The 20,745-nt window shown below is 41.2% G+C and overlaps 2 protein-coding genes across 2 annotated transcripts; one reads left to right on the plus strand and one right to left on the minus strand.

Moving 5' to 3' along the window:
* Positions 1-5,014: 5,014 nt before the first annotated feature.
* On the minus strand, positions 5,015-6,655 carry LOC147430090 (uncharacterized). The gene is made up of 3 exons (XM_086495101.1): positions 5,480-6,655; positions 5,201-5,302; positions 5,015-5,152 (listed from the first exon to the last, which is right to left on the minus strand). Exons 1-3 carry the CDS (start codon positions 6,653-6,655, stop codon positions 5,015-5,017), a joined length of 1,416 nt encoding a protein of 471 aa, XP_086351227.1.
* A 1,782-nt stretch (positions 6,656-8,437) lies between these two features.
* Positions 8,438-11,465, plus strand: LOC147430091 (linamarin synthase 2-like). The gene is made up of 2 exons (XM_086496264.1): positions 8,438-9,396; positions 9,515-11,465. The coding sequence occupies exons 1-2, from the start codon at positions 8,712-8,714 to the stop codon at positions 10,513-10,515; spliced, it is 1,686 nt and encodes a 561-aa protein (XP_086352390.1). The 5' UTR covers positions 8,438-8,711; the 3' UTR covers positions 10,516-11,465.
* The last annotated feature ends 9,280 nt before the right edge of the window (positions 11,466-20,745 follow it).

Consider the following 20,745-nt stretch of genomic DNA (forward strand, 5'->3'; position numbering starts at 1 on the left):
TAAACACAGCACCATTCAAAGTGAGGATGGCTTATCACAAAGTACTTCAAACTATAGAACTAGTGGAGAACATGCAAATTAGAGTGGACAAGGAGAAATTTAACAGTAACTTTCTAGTGTTGGATGTGCAAGGAGCATATAGTATGCTGCTAGGTAAACCTTGGCTCAGAACTATTGGTGTTATACATGATTATGTAAGTCAGACATTAACTATCCAGGGGGGTAGTAGAAGGATTCATATCAAAACTGAAAACACCAGAAGCTAGAAGAAGGCTTTGAGTCCTGAGAAATAATGCAAGAAGTATGGGACCAGGAAAATTGCATCAAACCTGGCATGAGGTGTGCCAGCATAGGATACCACTGAAGCCAGACGCTAGACCAATTAGATTACAAAGGTACATAATGAATCCCAATTACACTAAGAGAGTGAAAGAGGAGGTAGATAATCCTCTCAAATCTGGGTTCATCACATAAGTTTCAAATAGTGATTGGTTCGTTTCCATCCTTTTTCACTTTTGTTTATAGATATGATGCTAGATGAGATTGTAGTACATAAGCCCACTCGCCCAACCCCGCAGGGCCGACCTTTTGATGAGCAAGCGAGCTTGATGGCCGAGGTGGAATGTTAACAAGCCACCTCGGTTATGTGCAAGATCATTGGTACTCGACCCTACGGTGGCAAGGTTCCTGATTTGCTTCAGGCCCAACTCCTCTCCGATGTGGGCAAGATCATCGATATCAAGATCCTTTGGAGAGGATACTACTAGATAGAGTTCGAGTCTCCAGAGATGACGGCCATGGCAATTTTGATGAGCCTGCTAGGTATTTAAGCAGCTCAAGCATACTTTAGACGATGGACTCATGGTTTTGACCCTGCCTATAGTTGTGCTTGAGAAGGAGGCTGACTTGACTTGCCTATCTTAGTCTGCTTCCTAGGCTTGAGGCGGCGAGAGTACCTCCCTCTTCTCCCCAGGATTGGTTTCACGTTTGGGATAGTTCTGGAGTCTGCACACATTGTTGCTTCAATGTGGCCATGGCCGCAAGTCTACCTATTGTGCATGTTCTTGTTGAAGACACACACTCCCTCCGAAAGGTGATACTATTGCCTCAGGTGAGTGAGGGCTAGATCAAACAGAGTGTGGAGTATTCGGGCATCCCGAATCAGTGCTTCATTTGTAGACAGATGAGGCACTTAGCAAAGGCCTATCCTCACACGAGAACACGACCCATAGTGCATGCGCAGCCTCTCAATGCTAAGCAGCAGACAGCTCCCAAGACACACATGATGGTACCTCGACAAAGGACAACGATCAAACAACTGATCATTGGCAGTGTGTGCCTAGCTATCATCGATAGGGACGAGCTAGGCACAATGCTCCCCCTGGTGGACGACCCCTGCAGGTCAATAGCATTGGATTCAGGTAATGATTTGTACTCCCTATGACTACTAGTAAATTACTTAATCCCACTTGTGAATCATAATGATGAATTGGTAGAAAATTGCTACGATGTATCATTGGACATTGAACCATGGTCATTAAATCCATTGAGAATTGCCACAATGTACCCATTTGAGAACCATGATGTGTTAAATCCAGTGAGAACTGCCATGATGTATCATGTAGATGAATCGTCTTATTTTAGGAGTACACCATGACAAAAACACATGAAGTCTTTGTAAAACCCCAAGTTTGGCTTAAGCGGGTGATTGTTAGGGTAAACCCAACTTGTGGCACCACATGGGAAAGCCCTATAGCCACCTAAGAAAGATGATATGATGACATGGACCCATAGAAAAAGGATACAACCTCTCTAGCCAATGGATGTAAAGCACTAAACCTACTTAAGAGGTTGTTTTCAAATGAATCATTGCACTTTGAACTCTATCATTGTGTCTATAATCTTGCCTTTATGCTCTTGCAATTGGAGCAACCTAACCCTAATCTCCATCTCTCCAACCCTAATCGTAACACTACAGCTAAGCTAAGGCTTCACCCACCATAGCCTAATACTAACCACTGGTTATTAGGGAGTACGCTTTCACATCAACTAACTTGACACGGATTACATCCTACTTGTCCACCAGCTATGCATTACAAGTGGGTGGTGGATTTTATTACAATGCCAGTAGGTGTTTAGAAGATAAGATATATTTTTCTTGCTAAAGAAGATCTCACTAATCAATCGTTATGCCTATTATGCTTAAAATTTTTTATAGGTTGGTTGCCACATAGTTTTGTTAGAGGTTTTATGAAATTTGAGTTAATGTATGGACAAAAACCTATTATGCCTACAAAGGAACCTATTTGTAAAAAGATTTGAGGTAGGCCTAGTAGTTTTTGAACCTATTTTGGACTATATTTCCATGAGAATAGATATGTCTACAAAAGATTTACTTGCTTCACGTATTCGCCAACTTGAGCGGCATCATGGCTGTATTAAGCAAGCCAAAGAGAATCTCAAAGAAGCACGATTGAAAAATAAATTAGCATTTGATGAGAAGCATATGTTGCGACCTTATGCTATGAAAGATGGAGATTTGGTGCTTGTTTTCGATAGTAGCTTGGAAAACCAATATACTGCTATCCAAAAGATGGTCAAGCATTGGTTTGGACCGTATATGGTACTTCATGCTTATAACAATGCGACTTACAAACTATCTGAATTCGATGGCATTAAGATTAGAGTGCCTATTCCAACGAAAAAAAATAAATTATTCTAGAAATAGGAGGGTAAGTTCATTCTTGAAGATCAAAGCTCCGATCAACCGCTAGGGATTGATGATATGCATGCTCCAGACAATGTGTTTGATAATGCAAATTAATGAAGGGTAAGAGCCGTTGACACATGCGAAAGAATATGCAGATTCGGAGAGAGTGAATGTCGTGTTACTCAGATTCCACGAGTGGAAACATGGTTAAAAGATGCAAACCAAATTCAATTGAAGTGTACATGTTAATTGGGCAATGTAGGGATTTGATGCTTAAAATAAAAAGATTGTTATGGGAAAATCCTCTTATAACATGCAAGGCAAATTGGGTACTTGTAGGCCAATGTGGTCCATGGTAGAAAGAAAAGTGGATGAGAAACTAAATGTACTGCTTGAGGGAGGATGAAAATTCCTATCCTGAAATCTTTTTACAAAAGTCGTTTTCTATGAAAATGGGCAATAAGAAACAAGAAAAACGCCATTTTCAGCATTTTTGTGTCTCACGCACATAAGCCAATTCTACACCACTTGGAAGATATTGAAATTTTTATACTCCACTACTTTCAAGAGGGCGGCAAGAAGAAACAGGAGAAGAGAAGGGAAAAGAAAAAGCAAAGGAGGAGGGGATGTGATCTCTCTTTCTCTCTCCATATACCTAAGCGTCCATAGCTTTAAGCTCTCTCTTTCTCTCTCCATATACTTAAGCTTCCATAGCTCTAAGCTCTCTCTCTCTCTCTCTCTCTCTCTCTCTCCATATGCATAAACTCCCATAGCTCTAAGCTCTCTCTACCTCACCCTATTCAAGAGGCATAAGCTCTCTCCCATATACCTAAGCTTATATAAGTCGTGCTCTGGGCCTCATAATTAAGCTCCATAGCTTACTCTTTCACACACCCTCATAAAGCCATAATTCTTTTGATCTCTCTCAGTTTTTAAAGGAGCATCGCGGAAGGCATAAAGGAGGACATGAAGAAAAGCATTAAGGAGCAAGGCAATACGTGTTAAGAAGGGAATTATTAGTTTTATTCCGTTCTCAATTATGATGAAGAAATCAAAACACACTATTGTGTTCACACTTAATTTTTATATTTGACCTCTGAGGACGTTAACAATTTATATTATGTTTCCAATACATTATTTGTGCATACTTTCTTGCTTTGTGCATCTCCCTCTCTCTTTATCCACAGCCAAAGGCTCCATGCCTTCCTGGCTCACCTCTCAAAAACCCTATCCCCCAACAACATTGGCAAGCTAGTGTGCTAACCACGCGTCCATGTGGGCTTGGTTGTCCAACACTCCATTTTGTAATATGATAAAGCGAACATGCACAAGTAAAGTAAACTTGGCCCTAAAAAGTAAATTTGACCACCATCCAACGGATGTCCGTTTTCACGAAAACCGTGCTCGTGTTCACTATCGTCGATCCTTCCTCTTAGACATCATTCAAGACCCCGTGTGATATAGTGTTGAGGATCCACCACTAAACTCTATCCACCATGATGAAAAAAAAATCCTCCTAATAATCTTGAAAAATCTAAATCTAATCATGGTTAGTAATCATAGAAAGTTGTCAACTTCTTTTCATTTAATAGAAAATTTTCACATTAAATAAAAGACAAAATTAAAGCTTCTAATTTTCATTAGCAAAAAGAGTAGCTGTCTTTGAGGACTTAGACTAACTTTATATGACCCGCGAAGAAAACTCCAAAGGAGCATTAGGGTAGAAGTCCCTATTTAGAGACGAATAGATTGGGAATGCTGGTGTGGGCCCAATATGTGCCCAAATGTAAATGTTAGGTGCTGACTTGGAGCGCTACGTGGAGCTCTACACGTGGCACTAAGTTGGTGATGTGGCGCTTACTGATGTGGCGTTGGGGAGCATTGGAACAAATTGTGTGTAATTTTTTTGAGGGTGAGTGGAGGTATGAGCCCGCCCTTGCACGTGCGTGGTAACTGCCCAAGAAAAGTTTTGGCAGTTACCAGTACCACGAATGGTGCTCCTCCATAAAGGCCCCTGATTGTGCCACTTCAGAGACGTGCGCCCTCTCAATGCATGCCCTGTGTGTGTAGGTACACGCTACGAATTCTTGGTGCGCCAGTGGCTAGGTCTTGCTGTGCCAACCTGTTGGTCTCTCCTTATGGCTGTCGGATAAAAGTCAGGTAGAGCACAAGCTTGAGATTGCCAAAAGCAAGCTACATCAAGGGTATCAGCAAGCTGAAAATGGTGAGTGTATGTCTCGCGATTTTGTTACTTCTTTTAGCATTAGCATTTGGTTCGGGGATGGATCAAGGGACTTTTTTTAGTTAACATTCTTGTGCTGCCTCAGCAAAAAAGCAGAGGACCGTGCAATTGCTAGACTTTCCAGACCATCCCAAGATCTCTGAGGTGCGGGGGAAGGAGAATCCAACTTTGGCACGTAGAGCTGGCTCGCAAGCTGAGCACTGGAGTCAAATTAAGAGGCTGCGTTGATACTGGCTTCTGCTGGTTACTTCAACTTCTGAGACCCGAGGAATCACAATCCTCATTATAATGCCGTGCGACTTCTGTTCAAAACAGCTGTTGGGCTCATCTTTGGAACCATCTACTGGAGACTAGGTCAGAAAACGTAAGTTTTAGTGTACAACACTCTGTACAAGCTAATGTATGTCACCATATAAGCTTCGCTAATTCTTAATGTGTGCCTACAGGAGCACAACCTCTGACTTGTTTAACATCTTTGGGGCTATGTATTCAATCTCTACGTTCATGTGCTATCAAAATGCAAATACTGTCCAGCCAGTTGTTGCTATTGAAAGAATATCTATGCCAGCTTCATGTGCTCTTGCCACCACTTCGAGGGAAACATGACTTCCATGACCATCAAGAACTAAAAGGTGTCTGCTGTCAAATCCAATGTCTTGTATGATGAACTTTCGTAAGTGCTCTAGCCAAGCTTGGAAGAGCTCGCCTGTCATCCATGCTTTCTTTTGCATGGCCATTGCAGCCCCTGCTTCACAGTCTTCGATGTATCTGTCACTCATTCTACTTCCCTTGAATATATAGTATGAAGGGATTGCATGGCCAACTGCATTAACACAGCATAATACTGTCATCCATTCTCTAGAATCACATGTAATACCATACACTGATTTAGTTCCCTTCTTTGCAAGGATCTTCATGCCTTTGTCCCTTGACCCTTGAAATCCAGTCTCGTCTGCATTCCAGATATTAGAAGGTGGGTACTTATTTTCATCATACAACATTCGAAGATTCTCGTGAAGAGTCTTGACAATTTCCGGTCTGAACCTTATTGCTCTTGACTGATCTAGGCCCTCATAGACACGAAAAACAAGCTGAGGGTGCCGTCGACGGAACCCTTCCCACCAACTCCTTTCGGGAATGCCATTTGTGAAGAGTGTGTGTCTTGTCTGACAAATCTCTGCCACCTTTAGCTTGACATCCAAGACAGAGACACCATGTCTTGATTCGCACTTTTGAAATATCCATTTTTGTAGTGCTTCTTCTTCACCGAAGGTGAGTGTGGTTTCCGGCCCTCTCCTCCTCTTTTGTGATCGTCCTTCTTCCCAATTTGTTATTGCAGATTTGCTCATGCCAAATTGCATGGAGCATTTTTGCAAAGAAAGTCCTTGTTCCCGCGCTGAAAGAGCTTTTGCCATGTCCTCCTCCGTCCGAGATAGCTTTGCATGCGTTTGTTTTTTGATGGCTGGTTTTGGAGTGGATCCCTTTGGTTGAAATATTGGTTCTTGACGTTGTATAACTGTGCTTGGTCTCGGAAATGTTGCCTTGGCTTGGAGCGCACGAGGAGGCTTCTTAGTTTTTTGTTGTCCATTGATTCGTCTCTTCTTGATGTCATGAGCTTGCCTAAACAACGGTGAAACAGGTGAAGTTTGGCTTGCTGATGCACTGCCTTTGTTCTTCCTCGTTGCCCTTGTACCTCTGACCATAGCCTAAATTCAAATATAAAACTGATTATTAGCTAATAAACTATGCAGTCGGTTTAAAGTAACCGTGGTGGACAACATATGTGAAATACTTAGACTTTAAATGATTATGCAGATTCGTAACAATCTTACTTGTATTGTTGGAACTCAGTCACTGATGCTCTCAAGTAGGTGAGAGTATTCCTTTAAAGAAAATGTTTTCTTCGGGGGAGGGGGAGCAGTCTTCTCTGGGCTGGCAGCTCGCTTTGCAACTTCTGTTGTTGAAGAGGACTCCTTGGATTGATGAAAGGAGCTTTCTTTCTTGGGACGCTGCACATGAAGGATGGCTTTACATGCACACGTCCACAGCAACAAGCTCGGCCACCATGTCTATGTACTAGTTGAGAAGTATACAAGAAGTCAGCCAAAACAGGGTGTCTTTCTAGCAAACATGTCTTGCACTCACATGGAGCCTTTGAACCCATCTGTGTAGAATTGCATATCTGATCAAAACTGGTTTTGAAATTGTTCTGCAAACCAAGTTTGTATGTTCTTGCTGGGATTTCTAAATGGTTGTAGTGCACACTTGCAAATTTGTCTGCTCTTGCTGGGATTTCTAAATGGTTGTAGCATGGAGTAAGATTTAAAGATAGAATTGGTTGTAGTTTGAATGGGTTGAGGCTAACAGAGTGGAGTCATGGAAACCAAAGTGAGAGCCAGGTAAGAGTGCTGGAGACAATTGCAGGGCAGAAAAGAGAGTGTTCGTGGGATGCAAGACAAGTTAAAAACAGTGGTAGAAACCGCATATTTGCATGGAGGTGTAAATCGTGACTGGGCGTAACTGTAATCTGAACGTAGAGGCTATAAATGTTTCTTTTTGTCATCACTTGGAACTTGTAGTGATTGGATTTCTACATGGATGATTCATGATTGCTGAGGTATACTGTCTTTGATTGTGTGTAGGTGTGGAGCCTGCGTTGGAGAGAGGTGGCGCCAGATTATAGAGGGCATGGAGCCTTCTCGAGAAGAGGAGACGTTCATTTTGTATTTTTAAGACACGTCTTGTAAAAGCCTTAATATTGAAACAAGAAGTTTTTTTTTTTTTGGCCCCATCATGTTTCTAAGTCTTGGCCCTAAAAAGGCCCCCGCCTTTTAACTGGTACCTCTACCCTAGTCTTGCAAGGCAGCCTACCATTGGGTTACCTCAGCCTCTTGTGAATGAGGGGGTTGGAGCTATTGAACAAAGCAATCTCTACCGATGGGCTCATGTGAACCCTCCCTTAGCCCTTTGGGTATGCGAAAAAGAGAAGGCAACCTTGGCCTATGAGGACTCCCCCATAGGCCCTCTAAAGGTTCTTTTGAGGGGCTCTTTAAATCAATCCCGAGAGGAAGGAGGAAGACCTATACACCCTTTATTTTTTCCAGAAATGTAAGGCATTTTCAAAACGCCTTTAAACTGGGGGCTCTTTCAACCTAGGGGCCACCCCCCAGATACAAAAGGGCCTTTGTTTTCAAGAAATGACTTGGTATAATAGGCGACTGGACCTTTTGACCTCCTACACTAGGTTTTCCCATTGTCCTTATTGTCCTTTTTCCAAAATGGACCCTTCAAAACGTGTCTTAACTTCCTATGGGAGTGTGTTATTTTTACAATGCAACTAATAAAAGTTTTGAGGGCCCTCCAATATAGAGAGGCTATGGGGGAGCCCTCTAAGGGCCTTTGCCCTTTGGGCATGCCAAAAGAAAATAGCTTGTATTGTGACAATGTCCCCCCAGTGTGTATGCACGACCTCAAGGCTCAACCAGATCATTTCCAGCCTTGCAACTCTAGAGATAGGGGTTGCGTGTCCGCCTTGAGTTTGAGCTCTCAGCTCCATGAGGTGAGCACTGATACAGCAGGTAATTTGGGATAGTTTCCTACGACGTTAATATTCTCTTCTTCTTCTTCTTCCTCTCTCTCTAGTTGGCAACGCAGAAAGAAGTCATAGCCTGTATGCTTGACCTTCCCATCCTCAGCTCTTTGTTTTGTGCCAACTAATTTGGTGCACTCTAACGCAGTAGAGCTGCCGTGCTGAGTATCATGGAAAATTCACAAGCCAACATTCTGCGGCATGTGGTGGCCATTCCTTACCCTGCTCAGGGCCACATCAATCCCTTGCTCCAACTCTGCCACCAGCTTGTGCCCCATGGCTTCACCTTCACCTTTGTCAACACCCATCATATTCAACAACGAGTGAACTCCGCCGAGGGTAGATCCAATGGTCGACGTACCAGTACCCGCGATAACCCGGATCTGGTCCATGATGTACAGCATGCCAATAGCCATGCTCACACCAGCAAGGGTGAAGATGATCACTGGTCTCTTGATCAAGACGGACATGCCATTGGTTTACCATATATTGACGAGGGGCAAAATACTGTACAGACTTTGCCAGATGGTAACAAGGCTCTTTGCAACCCCATCCGCATGGTCTCTATAGAAGGCAGTTGCCCACCAGAAAAGCATGCCCGCCTCGCCTCCGCACCAGAGGCATTGATCGCAGCTCAAGACATGCAAGAGCATGTTGAGCAACTCCTCTCTGACATCATGGAAGAGCAATCGGTGGCATTCATTTTGACGGACATCCTGTTAGGCTGGTCCAGTGCCACTGCCAGCAGGTTTGGCCTGCCGTGGGTTTGCTTCTGGGCGGCATCAGCGGCTTCATTTTCTACCTTCAATTATTTTGCAGATCTTGCAAGGGAGGGAAAGCACATCCCCATCGCAGGTAAAGTTGGAGCTGAAGCCCCTAGTTTTCCCGGCCCCGCAACTCTGCAAGTGCGCCGCACCTCTCTCTCTCTCTCTCTCTCTCTCTCTCTCTCTCTAACCTTGACTGCTTTTGGCAGAGAACCAACTCGATGGGAAGGTGACTGTCATTGATGACATTCCAGGGTTGCCTCCAACCCTTCTCCATGAAATGCACAAGCTTTGGGACGACGCAGGGAGGCCGACACACAGATCTGTCAAATATTTCCAGATGGCTAATCGGGCCAGCTGTCTGCTGCTGAACACATTCGCCGAGCTCGAAGAGCAAGTGCTGCAGACCATCTCCACGCGCTACCCCACACTCGCAGTAGGCCCTCTTCTTCCCTTGCACTACATGAATGAGGACATCCTGACCTGTCCGGACAAAAACGCGGACAGCCATCCCCTGCATCGGCCCAGCCTGTTCAGAGAGGACAGAGCCTGCTTGAACTGGCTTGACAGGCAAGCCCCCTCCTCGGTGCTCTTCATTTCCTTTGGGAGCATCTCTGCTCGAACTCCAGAGCAGCTGGAAGAGCTTGCTCAAGGAGTCGCTGCCAGTGGCAGCCCCTTTCTGTGGGTACAAAGGCCGGGCATTTACTCAGTTTCCACACCCGAGATTGGCGTGGGCGTCCAGCGTGGCATTAATGGCTTAGTTGTCCCCTGGGCCCCCCAGCTCGACGTGCTTTCACATCCTGCTGTAGGTGGCTTCATCACCCACTGTGGCTGGAACTCCATCATGGAGAGTGTGGCCATGGGCGTGCCCATGCTCTGTTGGGCGGACACCGGCGAAAGGCTGAGCAACCAAAGATTTGCGGTGCAATTCTGGAAGAGTGGCATGGAGATGGTATCAGATAGTCGACGATACTCTCAACACATTGACGAAGGCGCAGTGCTGGTGAGACGGCAGGAGATTGAGAAGTCTATCAGGTGCTTGATGGTGGAGGAGGCTGGTGCCCCCATTCGAGCTCGAGCTGCCCACCTTCGAAACGCTGCCATTCTAGCTTTTCGCAACTCTAGTTCGCAGTTTGGCCGCTTGGTGCACGTTTTAGCCAAAGAGGCCCCAATGATAGACATCGATTCCCCCGTCCACAAGAAGATTTAGAAATTTTCTCATGTAGGAAAAGGGATACTTTTTCAGTGTTTTTCATACAATGCATAACATCATGAGCTTTGCGCAGGAGGCACCGCATACCTAGCTAAGTTCGATTGGGGGCGGGGGACCGTCGGCCCCCCCTCCGGGCCAGCGGTCCCCCGCCCCCAATCGTACCTAGCTAGGTATGCCGTGCCTCTCTCACACAAGCTCATGATGTTGCGTTAAGTCATAATGTGAGAATTATTGTGAGAATCTGTCCAAAACCCTTGTGGTCCCCCCAAACCCAACAATTTTTAAAAAAAAAATCAAAGACAAATCTCTCTCTCTCTCTCTCTCTCTCTCTCTCTCTCTCTCTCTCTTTGAGTACCTAAAAGATACAAAGAGAATTGTGCTATTTGATAAATCCATGTGTAACAATAACAAGGGTTTAAAGATATTCCGAGTATCAACAAACTGGCAGACGCTTTAACTAGTCTTGCTTGGTTGCCCTTGCCAAGGAAATTTGTTGATATGGTTCGGTTTTGATGTGGTGGTAAGAGTCAGAGAACCGTTGTTTGCATATTGTAGATTGCACTATTGAAAAATGCAAAAAATAACGCGGACGACTAGTATGAGTACAAGTAGGCATCCTTTGAGTGTCCAAGGCCTCTAGAGAACTTTGTTTTGTCAAGCTATGTGAGAACATATGAGTGATTAATCATTTTGTCACGCAATGAGAAAATCACACAAACTAAAGACATATGTAGTGCATGTCATGCAGTAAGTGCCATACATAAGTATGGTGGAGAGTCGTCACGATCTCTCCCTAGAAATCATAAGGAATGGAAGTTGTCCCTTCCCCGTAGTCTTGTTGTGTCCAAGCAAACATGTAAACATGCAGATTTGGATGCAAATGACGAACCTATTTACTTGTTGACATAGAGATTTGTTTATTAATTTATAGATACTCTTGTTGTAAATTGGCCCCTATTCTAATGGACTACTTACAAATTTTTCCCGCGCGACCTGTCTAAGGCTAATTTATACTAGAGGTATTAGAATCCTCATATAAAGAGCCCTTTTTCATTGATATAATATTTTTCCCCTTCTTTTGGTCCACATCCCTCATGGAAGGCTAACCCCATACCTAGTCATGGAAACAACCTTAACCCATACCTTTTTATCTCTCTTCATAACATCTTTTGCTTTAGCCATCATACATGTGGCAATTTGTGATGCATGCACACTCCCTCCTTTCGATCACAAGAGCTCATGTTGTACAAAGCATCCATGATCAATGACACGTAAAATCCTACCTTGAAGAACATTGAACATCTCAATTTCTTGTGGTTGACGCCCTTTTGAAGAGCTAGAGTCTCTATCTATCATGCTCTTTGTGAGTCCTTCAATCACCTTTCCTATGGCTACAATCCCTTCTATATTCATCCTCTTTGTCATGGTCTCTTTGTCTTTCATACCTCTATCATGTTTACTGCTCATGTATTAGCAATCATACATGTGGAAATTTATTACACATGTACAATCCCTTCCTTTTGATCATGCCCATGAAAGCCCACAATCTTCACAAAGTTGTCATGATCCATGTCACATAAGACTGTACCTTCGTAAACATTGAACATCTGAAAGTCCATGTGGTTGATGCCCTTTTCAAGAGCTAGGTTTTCTATCATCATCGTCATTACTACCGTTATATCCATTGTATCTATCCTTTGTTACCATCATGCTCTCTATGTAAGCTCTTTGACCATTGCATCCTTGTGGCTATGATCCCTTCTATATTCATCCTCTTTGTCATGGTCTCTTCTTCTTTCATAGTTTCTCTCATACTGATTATGTCTACAATGATCTCCATCATTGTATCCATCATGGCTATTGCGATCTCCATCGTCTCTCCTACGACTTTGCTCTCATGCTAACTATCATGTTCACTTCTACTATCATGTCTACCATCATTAGTTATGCAACTTTGCTCTTGTGTTGAATTGTGTGCTCACTTTTGTTGTCTTGTCTACCATCACTACTCTTATATACTAAGTTGCATGGTACGTTATACGGGGTACATATAATACGCTTTAAATGGGCGTATTATATGACACCTATCTTTATTCGATCATACTATACGATGCCACATCAACAAAAACGCCGTATCGTATAATTTCTTACAATTTCGATCGAAATATAGCCCTCTATATACCGTGAAAATACATTGTTTTCCTCATTCTATTGATCTCTCTTCCTCCTTTTCTCATCTATAGGTGAGCTTTACAACATAAAAAAATAATTATATATATATATATATATATATATATATATATATAACCATCAAAAAATATAAAAAAAAACATTTTAAATTTAGTTATATGGTTTTTTTAGTAAAATTTAGAGCTTAAGATAAAAAGTTGAATTAGTTAAATTTAGTTTTTTTAGGCTTTGGAGTTTTGAGATTAGTCTTATATGCTTGCTCTGTGTGAAGTATATCTTACACTGGGAGATAAATTAAGTAAAGTGAGCTTTACAACGTCAAAAAAAATAAATATATAAAACCATTTTAAATTTAGTTATATGGTTTTTTTAGTAAAAATTTCTAGCTTAGGCTTTAGTTAAGTTAGTTAAATGTAGTTTTTTTTAACCTTTGGAGTTTTCAGTTTAGTCTTTATCTGCTCTCTGTGAAGTATATCTTACAATGGGAGGTAAATTAAGTAAAGTGGTTAGTGATTACTTGCCTTGTGTAGAGGAAACTCACACTTGCAAGTGATTTAGGATAGTTAAAGTTAGCAGTTATTTGCTTTGTGTTGAACTATGTTCACACTTAGAATTAACTTAAGTTAGGTAGTTGAAATTAGGGGTTACTTGTTGTTTGTTGAACTATGTTCACACTTAGAACTAACTTAGGTTAGATTTATCTAATGATTGATTGTCATGTGTAGAGTAATACTCACAATACAGACAATTTAGATAGATTCAATAAAAATCTCTTACTTTGTATAGAGGTATTCTCACACCTAGAAGAGATTTAGATAACTAGTGAATTTTGATTGCTTGCCATGTGGAGAGTTACAGTCACACTTGGAGGTAATTTAGGTAGGTTTTTAAAAGATATCTTGCTTTGTGTAGAGTTTACTCACACTTGAAAGTTATTGAGATGAATTAAACGATTTATTTATCATGATTCAGCTATAGAGTGAAAGCTCACACTTGATTTTTTTTATTTTTGGTATTTGTATTTAAAGAGGTTGAAAATTTATGTTTTTTTTTTTAAACGTTGACGAATAAAGTAATGTAAATGGTATTAGTGTTTGATTTTATGTGTATTTAGTAATTAGTCCTGATTGAGTTTGCAGATTTCAAGAAGATGGTGAAAGGATATGAGTGAAACTACATAGATGAATTGGTTAGTGGAAACACTACATCAAAGTTGAGGTGTAAGACATGCTACCATAAATTTAGCGGAAATGCTCATAAGATAAAAGAACATGTGTTCAAAATTCTTGGAAACATGACACTTGCAAAAACCCCCCAAGAGGTATTGAAGAAAAATTTCCCGAGTGGGCGCTCAGGGCAAAGAGAGTACATCTTGAGGGAAAAAAAAAAGGAGGTCCCAAAACGATGGCTCCATCTATGGCCAGGGACATGGAGATGACACTCGAGAATGATCAAAACCCTCCCTCGACCCCTGCTCAAGGTCAAGGAGGGTGTCATTCATCCTTTGCTAGGGCTTGTAGCTCTAATCCTACCGCAAGCTCTGGTAGCATAAGCCGAAGTAAAGCATGGAATGGAGGAGAACCTGCACCAAGTGGCCATCCTACTTTGCATCAGGCATTTGATAAACAATGGCTACTTGAACTCCATCTTAAGTGGACGCAAGCATTTGTTGCATGTGGAATTCCTTTTAATGTCATTCAAAATCCTATCTTCAAATATGCTTTAATGATCACAACAAAGAAGGGTTTTGTGGTACCTTATTATAATAAGATATGTATAGAATATTTAGATATGGTGAAAACTACATTACAAAATATTTTAAAGCACACAATTCTTGATTATGTGCCACATTGTGGATACACAATCGCTCTAGATGGTTGGACAAATTGTCAGAAGAAACCATTGATTAATGTGATGTCGATTTGTTCAAGAGATTCCATCTTTCTTGAAGCGATTGATACATCCCTGAAAGAGAAAACTAGTGGATATCTTGCTGGTGTATATGAGCGTTCGATCAGAAGAGCAGGGGGACCTAAAAATGTGACAGCCATTGCGACAGATAATATTGCATCTACTACAAAGTAGCTGAAAAAGAAATTGAAGCAAAGTATCCAGAGATTACATGGGTTCCATGTGTTGCTCACACTTTGAATCTACTCTTAAAGGACTTTGAAAAAGTTCTTTCTATTAAGCAAACTCTTCTAGATGCAAACCACTTGGTGAAGTATTTAGAACAAAGTCTCCAACAAAAAATTTACAGATTTTTTGTGTGAACCCGTTTTGCGAGAGCATATTATGTTCTCTCTACACTACAACAGGTTAAAATAGTCCTTGTTGAAACAGTGGCAGATAGAAGATGGGACATTTGGCTTGATAAATATCCCAAGTATGAACCTACTGCTTCCAAATGCTATCATCTTGGAAACTCTCCTGTTTTTGGGAGAAATGTAGACAAAATCACTCATCTGATACGATTAGTGGACAAAGAAGCCTCTATCTTTGAACGGGTTTACTAATACATGCATGAAGCCTCTCGCAAGTTAAAAGACTATATATCTTATGCAGGAAAAGAGAAAGCCATGATGATGTCGTTTATCAAAAGAGGATGGGAGCAGCTGTACACTCCTTTACATGGAGTAGGATTTGTCTTGGATCCCAAGTTCCAAATGCACAAGCAATCGTCAAACAATGAAGTGATCAGTGATTTCAAGAAAGTGTGTGCCCAACTATTAGGCAATGTGCAAGGACATGTGGCATACACACAGAAGATGGCATATACTAGCAGAGAAGGAATGTTTGGGGATTCTTGGCATATAGATGCTATCAAGACGATGAGTGCACCAGTTTTGTGGAAAAAGTATGGTGGAGAAAAAGTGAAACTTTAACATGTGGCTATGAGAGTATTGTCTGTTGCCGCCTCACGTGGTAGCTGTGAAAGAAATTGATCTTCGTTTGCTTTCATGCATTTTAAAAAGCAAAATGAATTAAGCCCTAAACAAGCTGCGAACTTGGTGTATGTATTTTGTAACATGCGACTTATGCATAAGCCAACAAAGTTAGCCACCCATTGTCAAGAAATGTGCAGTGCGACTAGGAAAGCACCAGGCCTCTGACTGTGAGGATTCGTAGCAAAATCAAGCAAGGCGTAGATGATTTGAATCTAAAAAAACATTAAAAAATAACAAAACTCCAGCCATGAAATCTGCACTTTGAAAAGGAACCAAGATTAACTCAAAACTCTTGTGTGTGTGAAGATTAGGTGTATCCTAGCTCCCAATTGCATAGATGCAGTGCTCCTTCAACATGTTAAAAAGCCTAAATTTACGCTTCGATTCTTCGTTTGACCATTTCATGGAAGATTCAATACTTCATTGGAGAAGCCCAAGTAGTTATTTGAGGAGGGGAAACCCTAATTGGAGGCTTCACAACCTCAACCATGTAGTGGAAGCAACACGGGACTGCACTAGCACCCTGTAAAGAAATGGTTGTATCTCCTCGCTCATATGCCCAAATGAGCTCATTCTTGGCTCCAAAATTTCCCACACAACTTGAGAAAAGATAGCACTGTCATTGATGTGGCATTTTGAGCTGTTTTTTACCATTTTATGCCTTTTTTAGCCCAAATATATCCCTTTTTGTTCTTTAAATGCCCAAACGAGCTGAGAAAAATCCCTAAATTTGTGGAAAAATCCCATTGGGCTCAATTTTTTTGTTGAGTCTCATTTTTCCACTTGGTAAGCACTTTGGACATGTCTTTTACGCCCGCGTATGAAACCTGCTATTTTTGGCCGAGATTGTCCGCATTGAACTTTCTAGGCAAAATGAGCATGCCACTTCAATACACTTGACATTTGTACATTTCTAAAAAAAAGGCATATATTTATGTGAAAAAACATGCCATAGTGCCACGTCTAGGGCCTGGCTCGCCCGGCAAGGTATGTACACGACTGGAACCGTGGCATCTATTTTTGCATATATCACAATATGTACATTATAGCATTCGGCCCACATAATAAAAGCATTGAGAGTAAGGTAAATATTTTAGTTTCACATTATTAATGTCCCACAGCACGACATCCACCCCCTCTAAACCTGCACTTCCTCCGACATGTGCCACAGATATCTTTTGCAGGTTCAGTCTTCATTTAAGTCAACATATATATCGATCTCATCAACACTTGCAAAAAAATCTAACGCATTATCCTCTCGTTCATCATCCACATCGATAAAATTTTCATCAGAGCCTTCATTCTGACTTTCATGTGAATCAAAGGGATCTGTATCACCTCTTCTTTTGAATAACTTGATTCTTTTCCCTGCAATGGGAATCTTCATTTTTGTCCCATCTAATTTATGCAAGTTGTAAGTCGCATTCCCATGTACATGTTGAACCACACCTTCCTCAATAGCTTTAAGTTTGAGCCTATGTCTCTTATCAAGTTTGTCTTTCTTTTTTAACCTTGTATCTTTCAATCATGCTACTGCATTCTCAATATCTTGAGTCCTTCTTTCTAACGATTGTATACGCAAAGCAAGAAGGTCTTCCCTACTCATTCCATCTTCCCAGGTAATACATTCCATGTGGGATTTACATCCTCAATTGGCATTATAGGTTTCTGACCATACATCAACTCAAAAGGCATATAACCAGTAACTGAACTATGAGTTGTACGATTAGCCCATAAAGCATAAGGCAATAACCTAGGCCACTCTCCCATTTTACCTTTGCAGGTCTTAGCCAAAGATTTAATGATAGGAGGATGTCCACGCTATGATTTACCATTTTCCTCAGGATTATCTACATTAGTAAGAGCAAGTTCAATGCCCAACCTAGAGAGAAACTCCATTTCTTTGTCAGCATCCAACTCACCCCTGTCCGCTATTATTTTCCCAACACAACCATAGCAGTTAATTAAATCATCCAAGAGGAACTTACATACCCCTTCTGTGCTTTTTGTTCTTAGAGCACGACCTTCAACTTGGTTGGTTAAGTCTTCTTGTGCGAGCACTATGCATTAGGAGATTTCAGAGGTCTTTTGGAGGGCCTTTTAGAAGAGAGAGAAAAAACCGCTCCTCCAATGAAGAAAGACCTTACATTACGTTAAAAAATAGATTGATATTAAGAAAATTATAAAAAAGTGTGAGTGTTCCTTGAAAACGGGTGCCTTTTTATTCAATGCGAAGTCTTTTTCATGAGGTAGGCGACGCTCATTTAATACGGCTGTTGTCATCATTGAAATTTTTAAAAAATCACAAAATTGTCAATTGGTGTTGGAATTTGAATCTTTTGACACCGCCAATGCATTCGGAACGTCCAAAAACCTAAAAAATACATATCTACTTGCCTCAATCTGACACACAGAGAGGGAGAAATTGCCAAAAAATCCCTAAAAAGGGGATTTTGGATCATGGCACGCGAGGGACTGTTTGGAAAATTCTAGATGACCCTCTACGTGCCGTGATCCACTTTTTTTATTTTTTGCCTCACGGTGCACAGAGGGCCATTTGAAATTTTCTAGATGGTCCCCCGCGCGCTGTGAGGCAAAATATCTTTTTTAGGGGTATTTTGATAATTTCTCCCTCTCTAGCTATCAGATTGAGGTAAGTAGATAGACATTTTTTACGTTTTTGGTCATTTTGGGTGCATTGGCGGTATCAAAAACTTTAAATTCTAGCACTAACTAATATTATTTGTGATTTTTTAAATTTCAATGATGACGAAAGCTATATTGAATGAGTGTCGTTTACTTCATGAAAACGACACACGCATTGAATGAAAATATGACCATTTTCAAGGATTTTTGAAAAGTTAGGTTCACTTGTCATAGTGTCAGTTGTCCTTTTGGACGTACGCAACAAGTACAGTATATTAAGAACATTTTCTAAAGAGAGAAATAGAATTTCTTAGAAGGCCCTCCAAATGACCTCCGAAATCTCATAATGTATCTCATTTTTCATAAACCCAATGGCATTGTAACTAGATCTACTACCCACTTGTATTGCATGGTCAATCGGTAAGTAGGGTGCAAACCATCACAATGACGTCCATTTGAATAAAGTTGACAAGTTTCACAAGACTCCACAAAGTGAGATACATCTTATACAGACCTTTCCACCAATAATACCTCTCTTTCATTTTAGTAAAGGTGGCCCATATACCTCTATGTCCAGCATAAAGACTCTCATGAAACTTTTTTGAAAGCTCATTTTAAGCGTGCTTATCATTCACGACTCTCAACAACATTCCATTTCTTTGTTTCGGGCACTTCATAAGTACCCATCTTTCAAAAAGTATCCATAGGCCTTTCTTCGTATTCTTTTGAACTCTTGATCAGTCTACCCTTCTTGCCTTGTCAAAGTGCTGAGATCACATCCAATGAGCAACTAGTCACCTTGATATAGGTCCTATGTAAATGACTCAAGTGCATTTGACAGGCAAACATGATCACCCTTGGCATGAGAGATACTATAGAACTGTGTGGCTACATCATCGCCTCGACAACCATGCATTAGGAAATTTCGGAGGTCATTTGGAGGGCCTTCTAAGAAAATGTATTTTTCGCACTCTCTCTCTAGAAAATATGGCGAATAATAGAGGCGGGTCTGTCATGATACAAGTTCAAAAAGTGTACTTTTAGTAGATTCTTTACCCTTTTGAACATTCGTCCGTAATGATTGAGGGATAATCTTCTTTTCAGTTGCATTGAATGAACCTCGTCAACGTGGAGGGAACGAGGCTAACATGGAGAGACAAAGCCGCAGCAACTACACACTTTTCATTAAACCTGCACCTTTGGCTAATGGCGCACTCCTCAAATGGCACAAATGTTACGAAGAAACGAGCCAAATATCACCTTCACATGGATTTGGACAACGAGTACCAACCAATGATTAAGCGGAGTAAAACAAACAAACATATACCTCCCGCATCCATAGACACGGTCAGAGCTCAGGGAGCTAAACACATAGATATTTGGACAAGAGGCTCTCTCTATCCTAAGAATCCAATGACTAATGCGTCTCCAACATTTGTCAATCCTACAAGCTTATTGACCTTTGCTGGTGATGGAGAAAACGGCCTTCTTGTTTTTTTGTAAATCTCTTACAAGGCAAGCTGAAACTTATAAGGGCATTCTCCAAGCTCAACAATGTGAGATTGTTCGTCTTTCACACTTGCATTCTACAAATCAGGTTACCATTTTGCAACACAAAACAGAGGTATAGGAACTGAAAGGAAAGGTACGAAGTTGTCAAATGAAGGACACCATCGTGGGTGGTCGTATCCGAAAGAAGAAATTGCGCAATCTTAAAACATTGCAGGTTGCATCCGGAGGTCTTAAGAAAAGAATCCGAGCATTAAGGTGATGCTTCTTGGTTGACTAAATAGTCTTAGTTAAGTAAATTTTCTGTTATTTACTTATGCATTGTCTTCATGTAGAGATTCAATCTATCCTGACAAGGAAAACATTGACCCCAAAGACAATATAGGAAAGAGATTGAAGCCACTTATAAGTAGAAGCCTTGCAGCAGATATAGTACATGACAAGAAGTTTAAGGTCCTACAGTGAAATGTAGTGGACCGCTTTATTTTAGAGAACTCAGTGCCTGCAAAAGAGATACAAGGGACACTTGATTCACTTGGTGTAAGCACAAGAGGATATTTGGCTATATAGAAATCTGTCTCATCCATCTTTGTTAAGAAGAGAATAAAGTCCAAACTTTTACCATCAGCCTCAAGTGTTCGGAAAGAGAGGCTTCAACTTAATGACGCACAGGGAGAATATCTTGGACAACCGTTTCACATTAAAGCAACTTACAATGGCCATGGAGCAAACATAGCATATGATGAGTTCAATAATATTTTTATGGACCTATAGATGTTGCAGAAGAGAATGGTGCAGTTTTACAACATCACATTTGAAGAGTCACGAGGGGTATGACATTTTGTGTTGAAACTGGATGAGTGTGAGCTTGTTAAAGACAAGAAGCTAGAGTGTGTTACCGTTACTTTAATGAATAGAGCCCTCTCAAAGTGTC

Source organism: Adiantum capillus-veneris, chromosome 22, assembly GCF_014529385.1.
Source record: "Adiantum capillus-veneris isolate H3 chromosome 22, ASM1452938v2, whole genome shotgun sequence".
Taxonomy (NCBI): domain Eukaryota; kingdom Viridiplantae; phylum Streptophyta; class Polypodiopsida; order Polypodiales; family Pteridaceae; genus Adiantum; species Adiantum capillus-veneris.